Raw genomic sequence first — 13,263 nt, 5'->3', positions numbered from 1 at the left:
AATCAAGAGTTTCAAATCTTCGTGTTCACTTTAAGAACAGAGAGAAACTGCCCAGGTCATCAAGGTATGTATATATGGAAAGCTACCAAGTATCTGAAAGATGTCACTGCAGAAACAATGTGTGCCATTCTGTCATTAAAATGGTGGTGTTGGCAAAAGAGTTAGGCTGGACACAGAGTTAGTGGCCCAAAAAGAGTACTGAATTTTTGTTGCACATGCTTAAAGATGCAGAAAGTAATGCTGAACTGAAGGGTAGAGATATAAATTCTCTGGTCATTAAGCACAATCCAGTGAAAAAAGTCCCCAAGATGTACTGCTGTACTTATAAAGCTCATGGTTGGATTAACCCACAGAAGCTTCCCCTGCCATGTGGAGATGATGCTTACTAAAAAATAAACTGTTCATAAACCAGAAAAGGAGGATTCACAGAAGAAAAAGATATCCCTGAAGAAACTGAAGAAACAAAACTTATGGCTTGGGGATAAATTTTGCATAAAATAAATGCAAGTAAATGTTAAAGCAGGAAAAAAAAAAAAAGAATGCCAAAGAAAATCTGAATTAACTACATATAAGCCTGAAATGACTGAATTAACACAGTAGTAACTGAGTTACCTTAAATTGGAAAGGGTAAGTTTTCTACTGCCAAGGTCCAGTTTTGAAAAATAAAGTTATAAGTGAGTTTGTGACCTATGAATTTTAAGAGGACTTTAAGAATAACATTCAATTATGAAAGCAAAAATACTAAAAAAAATCTGCCAATACTATTGTAGAAATTCTGAGGGAAGAGAAATCCTATAGCTTAAGGAAACATATTCTTGAACAGATGGAGCTGAATAAAGTTTTTGAATAAACCATGGATAGACAAGGTAGGGAAATCTGTTTTCTTCCCCTGGGTAGTTTCACCCTCAGCTTCAAATACCTGGCATATCCTGAGCTTCCAGGTATACATGGAAGGTACTCTAGGGCTTCTGAACATCTTTCTCCTACAAAATCCTCTAGGTCCCCCCACTGTCCCCAAAATAACTTTACTCCAATCCTTCCTTCTTACTAAGTTGTAAATAACTGATAGCATCTTGGAGGTGGTTGCATTTTAGGGTATGATTTTGATTGCTGTTCAAGAGATGCAATGTAATATGAAAAGAATCTCATGTACAATTACCTCTTGTTGACAGAAATCAGTACAGGAGCTACTTCTGGCAGGGTATGGGTATGAAGGAACTTTCTGGAAGGAAAATGTTCTGTATCTTGACTGGGTTGTTACAGGAGCATATGGTTTTGTCAAAACTTAGCAAATAGCAAACTTAGTATCTGTGACTTTCACTAAATGTAAATTTCACACACAAAAAACTTACCAAGTTAGAAAATTTAGATGATTTACCTATCACCTATAATAACTTCTTTACTCTAAAACAACTGACCTCCATTATTTTAAAAAAATTAATACAGCAATATACCAGTCTAGATTTTCCAAAGGGACAATCTTCAGCTACTGTTAAAAAGTCTTATTAGATCCATACCCACAACTTTCTTTAGCTTCCAGATGGCCTGGCAAATATCCTTAGCAGCAGCAATTTGAGCCTTTTCTCCAAGAAGGCCTCCTATAGCAGTTCGAAGTATAAATGAAACACAACGGCGACAGCAGACAGCATCAATCTGAGTTTGGGTGGCTTTAGGGTGTGACTGTGACACAAGGCTTAGGATATGCGAAAGAAAGGCAGCAAAATTTCTCTCTAGCCAAACTCCTCCCAGTGTTGAAATAAATACCACGTAAGCCTGAAAAATAATGAAGTTTTATCTTCAAAATTAAATTATTTCAGTAATATATTAATATTTTCTATATTATATGCTGAATGAACTATTATTTCTTGGTCTTTTCCCATTACAAATTTTATCCTTCCCTCATTTACAGCCATTTTAGCTATATAAATGTAGTAACATTTTTATTTTTTTAAAGCCAATACTGAAACACATAGGTCTTTCAACTGAGATTTCACTGACGCTGTCTCTCTGTTTGTTTTCTTCAGGATAGCCAGCATAGCCAGCTAATATGTAAAATATATCTATAGGTTCTCTGAGCAAAGGTTTCAAATTATTTGACATTCTGAGCAAGAAAACCCAAGTTAAATATATGATCATATTGTAAGAATTAACTATGCTCCAGTGCCATAATTCTAAGGGAATTAGTTTTAAAAATCTGAAAGGTATGCTTATAGTGATGAATAAAAGCTCTTTATTTTCATGAATGTTAATGGTTTGTCTTACTCCAGATATACAAAGACACACACTTTTCTTATGTGATTTTTCTTAAAAACACTTATTTTAATTAAAATTATACTAGGACACCTTGTATTTTTATGAAGCCTAAAACCATACAGAGTAAAATAATGAGGACATATGTGAATTTTCAAAAATACAAGTTTGCTCCCCATATAAAGGCACTTGGGGAAAAAAATACTGTTCAAGGAAAAACAGAGACTTCTGTGTGGTTTTGTTCTAAGATGCTTTCCCCAAGAGTTTACTTTTTAAATTTTGTTTAGGATGAGAAATTTAAGCACTTAAGTAAATTTCATGCTATAATCTTTACTAAGGAGTTGAAATCATGCAAAATAGAAATACAATATTGTCCGTGCTAAATAATATGTACCTAATAGCTTGAATTTGAATGGTATAAACATGTAAACACAATGGAAAAGAATTTAAACCATGAGACATGTAAAAGCATAAGACCTAGAAACAAACGCTAGGGAAAAAAAGCAGTTTGTTTCAAAGTAAACAAACCTAAATCCCCCATTATTAAGAAAATGGCCTCATATTTAGTTGGCTTGGTTTAGGATAAATAAGGTTTTCTTACTTGTAACTTAGTTTTTAAAAAATGTTTGGTCTCTGCCAGCTGGGCCCTGAGCCTCAGTGGAGTTGTAATGCCTACTCTCCAAGTTCATTGGACTCATCCAGGACAGCTAACAAGGAGTGAGGATGGACAACCACCACATCAAGGAATCAAGAGAATCCATGACTGCAAGCCGGACAGTCCCATCCATCAACCATGTGGGATGGAAGCCCCCTCTCAATTAAGAGATGGAATGGGCATCACTAAACCAGAGTCCTTAGGATTGGGGAATAAAATTTAGACTAGGATGGACTTACTGGTATTCTACTAGAGACTTACTGTGATTCTAGCAGTGGAAGTAATTATATCACTGATGTGGAGGCAGTGGCCACTGGAGTTGCAGAAGCAGGGAGAGGAAAAAAGAGATGTAATATGGGGGCATTTTCGGGCCTTGGAGTTGTCCTCAATGATACTGCAGGGAGATACGTTATATACCCTGCTATGGCCTACCAAATGGACTGGGAGAGACTGTAAACTACAGTATAAACTACAATCCATGCTGTGTAGCAGTGCTCCAAAATGTATTCATCAATTGCAGTGAATGTACCACACTAACGAAAGAAGTTGGTGATGTGGAAAAAGTGGGGGGTATGGACAGTGGGGCATATGGAAATCCCCTATATTTTTTTAATGTAACATTTTGTGTGATCTATGCATTAAAAAAATATATATATATATACAAATGTTTGATCTTATTATATCAACTTATGATTATGAGAGCATAACTGATGATCTTGCATATCACTTCTGTCTGGAATCAGATACTAAAACTTGCATTATCATAGGCCAGGGAGCATTACATTTAGATACTGATTTGTGATTCCAACCTGTGTAACTCCAACTCGTACATCCCTACTGACTGAACTGGTTCCTTTCAGCATATCACCACTGACTCGCAGAAATCCTGAACTTCCACGTAGAAACCCTGTTCCTAGTAATTCCAGAACTTCCTCCAGAGATACTCTGCGAATGCTTTGACGTGAGGCTGCTATAACAAAGAACAAGACAAAACTGTGATTTGTATTTTACAGACTAAGTTTCAAGGTATGTTCTTGATTTGCAAAATGGCAGCATATTAACAAATAAAAACACAAAAAATTCAAACAAAATGAAGAATTTATAAGACATAACATACATTAATGAACAAAAAATGTCACATAAGGGTTCAGGGATCAAATATAATGTACCCTGAAATGTATGTCGATGAAAGCCTATGCCACTTTGAGATTACATCCTCTTGCTCTCTTTCCTTCAAACATATTTAGATAAAACAAAGAAGTTAAAAGGCTAACAATTCATTTAGAATAAGGGAAAACAAAAATGAACCATCCTGAGCTCCACGAGTGAAATTACTATATACACAATATCCTGGAAATTCATTTAAAATATTAAAAATACTGAAATAATTTAATTTTTCCAAATTGCTACAACTTAATGAAATTTATAATTTTACATAAAGTAACCTCCAAGTCCTATTTTTTAAAAATCTAAACTGGCATACAACTTTTGTTATCCTCTCAGTCTCTGAAGAAATCAAAGCAAAATATTAATAAAACTATTCAGTTGGCCTTTAGGCTATAACAACTAAGAGGTCATAGAGCAGCAACATTAAAGTCTGCCTTCAATTTGACACAACTGAATTTCTCCCTTTGGTTATATTTTTCTCAAATCAACAGTGTCCTTAAAAAAAAAAAGAGTACTTATTTTTCCCATTTTCTTTTTCTGAAAAATGATGGTTACAAGCTCTGACCCTTGTCCTAGATGCAAGCCATACAGGAGCAGAGAAATAAACTTCTGTTAAGCAAGTTATGAACGAAGAATGTAGATTCTAGCCTTAAGAGGAGATAATTATCTGAGACGAATGAAAATCTATCTTGGCATTTAAGGTGGAAACATCAGTGGAGAAAACAGTACAAAATCCATGCCCATACGGATCATAAATTCTAAGAGAGAGAGACAGTAATAAACATAATAAATGACTAAGTATACAGCCTGTTAGATAGTGATTAAGAGCAATGTAGAAAAGAAAGCAGAGTAAATGAGGTCAGGAATACGGGGAGTATGTATGGGAAAGCATTGTTTGTGGTTTTAAATAGTTGTCAGGGTAGGACTTAATGAGAGGATGATAGCTGAACACAGTTTAAGGGTAGTGAGGGAATTAGCCATGTAGATCTCTGGAGAAGAGTATTCTAGACAGAGGAAACAGCAATGTGGATGAAGCAGTGGAGGGAATCTCGTAGGAGACAGGCCAGAGTCTAAGGATGCGCAGAGGGGCAGATGGTATAGGACCTTATATAGCTTTATAATAAGAATGTGACTGAAATAAGGGACCAGTGGAGGAGCGGAGCAGAGGAGTGATATAATCTGTTACTTTGCTGCTGTGTTAAGAACAGACCATCGAGGGGAACAAGGGTGGAAGCAAGGAAACCCATTAGGAGCAATTTAATAATTCAGGTAGCTTGGATCAAGGCAGTTGTAGTAGAGTAGATGGCATCTAGATAAACATACATATATATATTTTTAAACTTTTTATTATTAAAGAAATCACAAAATTCCGAAAAGCTTCAACAATAGTACAATGAACTCTCATCCAAATACCTTTCACCTATACTCATAAAAATGTATATTATTAAATCCTCACAGGGCCCACTGGATGGAATGGAGGAGAGTATGGGCCATGATGTGGACCATTGACTATGAGGTGCAGAGGTGCCCAAAGATGTACTTACCAAATCCAATGGATGTGTCATGATGAAGGGAATGAGTGTTGCTGGGGGGGGGAGAGGTGGGGTGGGGGATGGGGTTGAATGGGACCTCACATATATATTTTTAATGTAATATTATTACAAAGTCAATAAAAAAAAAATGTATATTATTTTTCCCTTTTTGCTGAACCATTTGAAAGTTGCAGATATCATGACCCTTTACCCCTAAACGCTTCAGTACGTATCTTCTAAGAACATGCTCTTACACAACCAGTGTACTACTATCACATTCAGAAAACTTAACATCAACAGAATATTATCTAATATGCAATTCATGGGCAGGCAAATTTTTACCAATGTACACATGTATTATATTTAATTGTGATGCTTTCTTTAATCTCCCTTAATATAGCACAGTTCCTCTGCCTTTCTTTGTCTTTGATATTGATCATTTTAAAGAACACAGGTTTGGCCAGTTGTTATACAGAACGGCCCTCAATTTGAATTTGTCTGGTATTCCTCACAATTTTTTGCAAAAGTTTTACATAAGTAATGTTGTATCCTTCTCAATGCATAACATCAAAAGGCACTATAAGGCATGGTATTAGTCTATCTCTACATTGATGATATTACTTTTGAACACTTGCCAGATGTCTCCACTGTAAAATTCCCATTTTTCCCTTTGTAATTATTCTGAAATCTGTGTGGTGATATTTTAAGAAGGCATCAATATCCAATCACCTATCAAGCTTTCACCCAAGAATCCACTAATAACTCCTACTTGCAAAAATTATTCTAATGACTGCAAAACTGGTCATTTTCTAATGATCATTCTGCCTAAATTCATTATTCAGCACTCTAAGTAAGAGCTTTCCTTTTCCCCTTTATTTATTTTCAGTATGTAACACATTGATTCTTTTATCTACTTAATAGATTTTTTAAAAAAAGATTTATTTCTCCCCCCACCCCCCACCCCGGGTTGTCTGTTCTCTGTGTTTATTTGCTACATCTTCTTTGTCCGCTTCTGTTGTCAGCAGCATGGGAATCTGTGTTTCTTTTGTGTCATCTTGCTGTGTCAGCTCTCCATGTGGGCGGCGCCATTCTTAGGCAGGCTGTACTTTCTGTCGCGCTGGACGGCTCTCCTTACAAGGCGCACTCTTTGTGCGCGGGGCTCCCCTACGCGGGGGACACCCCTGCGTGGCAGGGCACTCCTTGCGTGCATCAGCACTGAGCATGGGCCAGCTCCACACGGGTCAAGGAGGCCCTGGGTTTGAACCGCAGACCTCCCATGTAGTAGACGGACGCCCTAACCACTGGGCCAAGTCTGCTTTCCTACTTAATAGATTTTAATCTATTTCTGTCGTTACTCATTTTCACTCTAACACTGTCTTGGATTTGACTAGGTAGAAGTACCTTACTTTTTGGCACAAGTTATTCCATGCACATCTGGAACTTTCTCTGAGGCAAGCCCAGAGTTAGTCATTTCACAAGGATTCCAGATTTTGGATATAGTTTAAGATTGTCAAGGATGACTTCAAGGATTTTGGTTTGAACAAGTGGAACGGTGGAGATTCATCAACTTAGACCACAAGTAGAGCAGGTATGTGTATGTGTGGGTGGGGAAGAAAGAGTTCAGTTTAAAAGAAGTGAAGTCTGGAATATCAAGTAGACATCCAAATAAAGATGTCAATGGGCAGCTGGATATGAGAGTCTGGTGTCCAGGAGAGAAACTTTGGCTAAAGACATATATAAATCTAAGAATCACTGATAGAAAGATGGCATTTAAGCCATGAGGATGCATTAAATTACCAAGAAAGTGAGCATACATAGGGAAGAGCAGAAGGCCAGGCACTAGGCTATAGCACACTCCTCTAGAAGATGGGGAAGAAATGCAGAAGTGCAGTCCCCACCCAACATACTAAGGTGGCTTAAGATTTAACCTTCTACATGCTCTGAACAACTATTTTTCTTTTATCATCTCCTGTTTGTGTTTCTTTGTATATTTTCCTCTCTAAAATAAATAAGAAAGTCTTACTGAATTACCTGATTAGAAGAACCACAATACAAAATAAAAATAATTTCTTACAAATGTTAAACCTGTATTTATCAAATGGAGAACAAGCGGGAGCTAGACAGTTAATGTTTCCTAGGTGATTCTGATACGATTTACCCCCATCATCTCTCTTCTCTGGTTAAGAAAGACTGCTTTTTTAAAAAAATGGAGGGAAGCGGATATGGCTCAACTGATAGAACATCCACATACCATATAGGAGGTCCAGGGTTCAGTACCCAGGGCCTCCAAGCCCATGTGGTGAGCTGGCCCATGTGCAGTGCTGCCATGCGCAAGGAGTGCTGTGTCACGCAGGGGTTTCCCCCGTGTAGGGGTGCCCCATGCACAAGGAGTGCGCCCTGCAAGGAGACACACTCTGTGTGAAAAAAGTATAGCCTGTTCTGGAGTGGTGCTGCACACACAGAGAGCTGATATAGCAAGATGACACAACAAAAAGAGACAGATTCTTAATGCCTCCTGACAAGAACGCAAGCGGACGCAGAAGAACATACAGCAAATGGACACTGAGAGCAGACAAAGGGGGTGGGGTTGAGGTAGAGGGCGGGGAAGGGGAGAGAAATAAATAAAAATAAATCTTAAAAAAAAACAAACAAAAGGGAACTGGAATCTTCCTTTATGTAGTAATGAACAGTTTCTAAAGCAATGCTTTTCAAACTTTAATGTGTAAACAAATTATCTGGGGATCTTGTTAAAATGAGAATTTTGACTTAGTATGTTGGGTGGAGACTGTACTTCTTTCTGCGTTTCTTACAAGTTCTCTGGTGATCCCAGTGCATCTGGTCTGAAGATGTTTGAGGAGCAAGGTTCTACAGAACAAGCACCTTCTCATTTGCGTGAGGTGGCTTAATCTTTGAAGACAAAGAAGAAAGCTAAACTTACAAATGCAAGCAGTTGAAAATGGAAGACATGTTTACTAAAACAATGTCAAAATGTGAACTGCTCATTTCTGTAAATGTATCTTTAGCATTCGCACAGTTTCAGTAAAAATAAGCAAATCATAGAATTGCATGATAATGTTAATAATATTTAAGTGTATGCTGTCTTACACAATACACTAAATCAATACCAACCTTTCTGTAGGCAGTCTAAGTAACTAAGCAAGGTGAAGAATCAGCCTCATCCACCCTAAAATCCTTTGGCTTTACCCTTTTGTTAGAAATCTATCATCTTGTACCTGCAAGTTCTAGCTGGTGTTATAAGTTCATTATTTCCATATGACTAAAAAGTGATCTAGATTTTTTAAAAAAATAGGTGACTAAGAGCAACATAGTACCCAATAACTTAGAAAGCACACACACTAGTAGTTTGTACAAGTCCATCACAATATTCAAAGATTATGAGGTAAAGAACTGGAATGATTTTCCTGGTAAAGCTAAAAGGCTTATAATAGATGTTATATCATTCCAAGGCATTTAAAAAGCAGAGATTGAATAGCGACATTTTTCTAAGATTGAGATAAATTACCAGGGATTTACGTAATCTTGTAAAATTAATTATTGACATGAACTTCAAGTAAGCCCTTACCGATGCCCGGCAGTCATTTGATACTTCCCTAGTCCATTCACTCTCCCATTTTCCTAATTGGCTATTTTACACATTCTTCTCTCCTCAAACCTCTTTCCCCATCTCACTTTCATTTGATGGCCTATCTTCTATAGAATCCCCATCTATTTACTCACATACCAGTATCTATACCCAAATACTCTGACTTCTCCACTGTTACTAAAGATGAATTATCTTGTCCCCTATTAAAGCCAGTCCTTTTAATGTGTATTAGAGCTCATCCTCTCACCTGCTAAATGATATTGCACTATGAAGTTTCCTTTTTTTCTTCTACATCAATTTTTCCCTCTCTACTAGATTATTCCCTACAGTATACAGTCATGTTTTGTCTCTCCCGTCTTACAAGAAAGCAAAACAAAACAAAACTTCTTGTATTTAGCCTTGCTAAAGCCAGTGGGCAGTTGTCAGCTGTCTTTGAACCTCCAGCAACATTAAACTCAGTTGATCCTCCTACATATCCTTTTTTCACTTAAGTTTTTAGAACCCTAAGCTCACTTAGTTTTCTTTCTTCTTCACAGATTATTACTGTTCAGTCTTCTCTGCTGGTTCTACAGAACAATCACCTCATTTGTGTGAGATGGCTTAATCTTTAAAGACAGAATGATAAAACAATTTTCGAATTTTTCATCACTGTTTTATATACACTGTTGATTAAACTCAGGTAAACTCTCTTCTTTTCAATGAATACTCCATCCTTACTCATTGCCTGGAAGTGTAGAGGAAATAAAAACTGATACAACAAAAACTGTCCAGTGAATTTCAAACATCCGTTGACTGCAATTATCAACATCATTGCTCCCTTATACCAACCCAGAAAATGAAAGCCAGATGTATTTCCCAGACATAAGTTACTTAAAAAATTCAAGATTTAGGTGTTCTCTCTTACTGTATAACATTTCACAGTTTACCAAAGGAAAAAAAAAAAGAAGGAAGACAAAGACTGAATAAAGTACACTACCTTTAGAGTTATTTTTACTAAAATGTTTGGGAATAAAACCTATAGCAATGTTTATTACAAACCAAAATTGTTGTATATCCTACCTTCTTCAAAAATAATAATGGGTAGCAGTAATGCTACACGTTTGTTTAAGTCAGGTGGGAAAAAATTAGAGAAGATATTCTGAAAATAATTATATGAATTTTACCTGCTCCTGGATGTTTAGAAATGATAGCTTTAGCCAATACTGTGCCCAGTAGCTTTGAAACTGAAATCCGCACATCATAATTGGAACCCTCAAAGGACTTAAAACACAGTGTAGCCACACTGTCCAGGTCTGTACTCCACATAAAGAAAGCCTCATTCTGAAGTTCAAGGAGACACTACTCAAATGAAAAAACATAAATTAATGAACAAAATGTAAGTGTTGGGTTCAAAGCTATATAAGTTGTAAAAACTATTGGAATCTAACAAAATAAGATGATGTAAAGCCAAAGCATCTAAATAATGACTGCAGGGACAACAGAATACTTACTAAAGTCATAAAGATTATACCATATAAGGCAATTCAACCATGAAAGGGCAGATGGAGGACCTATATATAACTCAGTAGGCTATGAAAAATGCTTTTAGACTCAATCTGTTCGCTATGAGCAACTGTGAGAATTCTAATATAAAGTAATAGCTTTATTGTACTATCTAACAAACAATATTCAGAAGACATGATAAAAAACAAAAACAAAAAAATTCACTTTCAAATAACATAAGCCTTAGACATAAATTTTAGTTTCCAGAATTACAGAGAGGGAGCACAGTAAAGTGGAATGAATACTTGAAGGAGCCTGGAAACTTGAAGTTTCAAGTCTCTGACAATGTGGTGTTAAACACTTAAAGAACTTGGGAAAATTCATATAACTGTCTCTGGTTCCTCACACGTTAGAATGAGATAATTAGTCCTAGCTGATCAGCAAGGCTGAAGCTCTAAGGTCATACAGCCATTACTAATGCTTCCACAGAGATAAAATGATTTCATTTTCTTTATATTAACTTTTAGAAAGTCTGCTTATTAGCTACTTTACCTTTGCAGCAGCACAACGAACGGCCATGGATCTGTCTGTTAAGCATGATCTAGCAGCTTTATAAACATCTCTATGGCAAGGTGTAGCAGCAGCTCCTAGTCCACTCAGTATCTTTTGCAGACTCAGCATAATCTCATATCGACCTTGAGACTACCAAAATGAAAGAAATTTGAGAATAAGGGGATAAATAAAATCCCATTGTAAAGAAATTAAGTATTGGTATTTACCACATAAATGAGAAATATTCATATTTTGTTAAGAACGAACCCATTCTGACATCAAGAAATATTAACAGTTGCTAGTTTTATGAAGTGCTTATACTATGAAAAGTATTATTTATTTATATCACATTTCAACACAAAACAAATTTCATAGGGTTGGCATGAAGATTAAATGAGATTATATAAAAAGTGCCTAGCACAAAGCCTGCATCGTTAAGCATTTAATAAATGGTAGTTAAATATGAATTAATATAATAAAAGTGAAAGCTCTGCCACTGACTAGCTACATGACTTTGGACAAATCTGTTTATCTGTAAAATGGAGGTCTTCATAGGTTATTGTGAAGACTAAATGAATTAGTTCATGCAAAATGCTTAGAACAGTGTCTGACATATAATAAATGCTCAATGAATTTTATGACTATTAAAATTTTATCATTTATTGGTCTAGAAGGTAAGTCTGAGCTTCAGAATTTAAAAAGATTCAAATTTGAATATTGGCTCAGACCCTTAGTAGATGTGAAATATTAAGTTGTTTTTACTTATTTCCTAATCTATAAAATAAGGATAAGATGAACCTTATAGAACTGGTGGGAGAAGTAAATAAGCTCCTGTGAAATTCACAAGTCTGAGACATAGTAAACACTGAAGAAGCAGTAGCTGCTTATATTATGCTTGTATATGCCCCAAATGAATTCTATTTTTCAGGAAATTAGAGCCACTAATTGTAAGTAAAGTTGGAGAAATTAAAAGATCAGCATTAAGTATCACGTTCATAGTAATGTTATTAATTTATCTTTGTTCAAAGGAGTACAATAGTGAGTACATAACAAAATGGGTTCTAGTGAGAAACTTCCAAACTTTTTTCATCCCAGTTTCACATACTATGTATCATTAGTGGGGAACGTTTTTTCACATCTCTAAAATGTTGTGTGCCTAACCAGTTATAAAGGAAAAAGTAGTAAAGCAATAATTTAAAGTTTCTGAGACTGAAAGAGAAATCCCCTGCTAACAAGGGGGCCTAAAAAGTAGCACAGCTTAAGCGAGGTTAAGAGGAGAAAAAGTTTAAAATGGCTATACCTCAATAAATATAAGTTCTTATAGGTATCCGCTTTCAAGTCAAACCAGACATACAGGCATTAAAAAATCTCTTCTGAAACAACTTGTTCAGTCTTTTAGGAAACTATTGCTGAGAAGTGATCTACCGAATAGATTCTCTCACCAGTTTTATGTTATTGACTCTACTACTTGTTTTAACAGTTCTTAAATTACTTGAATTCGCCCGGGATTTGTTTGGGTACATTTTTTAAAAATGTTTAACTACCCAGCATTTCTGTAAATTATTTCAGAGCTGTTTTCCATCCTGTTTTTCTAAGTAAGGTAAAAATAGTAACTGTTGTTACCGATTATATTCCTTACTCCTTTCTGATACAGGTACAATAATCTATCCAACTGTCAGATATACAGTGATTACCAAGGATATATCTGGGTCCATGGTGATAAACACTTGTCCTTGCACTAGTGAGTAGTTCCAGATAGAAAAGATAGTGTGAGAAGGGGGGGGGGGGTAGGACTGCAATTGTCAGGGGAATACCTTATTTTTATCCATCTGAATTTATCTGAATACATGAAATTCTACTGCATTAACACTTTTTAATAATGTACAATGTTCAAATGTGTGTCATGGAGAAATACTTCATGTATGGTTATATTCATATATACCGCTATATATGCTTATCATACGTAAAGTTCTTTCAGTAGCTCAAAAAAATCATAAAACCTATAAAATGCTATCTATTTA

General features: G+C 35.9%; 1 protein-coding gene across 14 annotated transcripts in view; it reads right to left on the bottom strand.

Moving 5' to 3' along the window:
* Window positions 1-13,263, bottom strand: part of HEATR5A (HEAT repeat containing 5A) — a 122,758-nt gene that overhangs the window by 94,244 nt on the left and 15,251 nt on the right. For 11 of the 14 annotated variants that reach the window (XM_058293600.1, XM_058293603.2, XM_058293607.2 and 8 more), the window contains 4 exons: window positions 11,243-11,392; window positions 10,372-10,546; window positions 3,715-3,875; window positions 1,518-1,773 (listed from right to left, as the gene is read on the bottom strand). In XM_058293600.1, the coding sequence (XP_058149583.1) occupies window positions 1,518-1,773; window positions 3,715-3,875; window positions 10,372-10,546; window positions 11,243-11,392 (742 nt within the window). The remainder of the gene's footprint in view (window positions 1-1,517; window positions 1,774-3,714; window positions 3,876-10,371; window positions 10,547-11,242; window positions 11,393-13,263) is intronic. The other 3 variants (XM_058293602.2, XM_058293606.2, XM_058293605.2) reach the window with 1 other exon arrangement.

Source organism: Dasypus novemcinctus, chromosome 3 (assembly GCF_030445035.2).
Source record: "Dasypus novemcinctus isolate mDasNov1 chromosome 3, mDasNov1.1.hap2, whole genome shotgun sequence".
Taxonomy (NCBI): Eukaryota; Metazoa; Chordata; class Mammalia; order Cingulata; family Dasypodidae; genus Dasypus; species Dasypus novemcinctus.
Note: the sequence above shows the minus strand (reverse complement) of the source record. Positions and strands in the feature narration are given on the sequence as shown.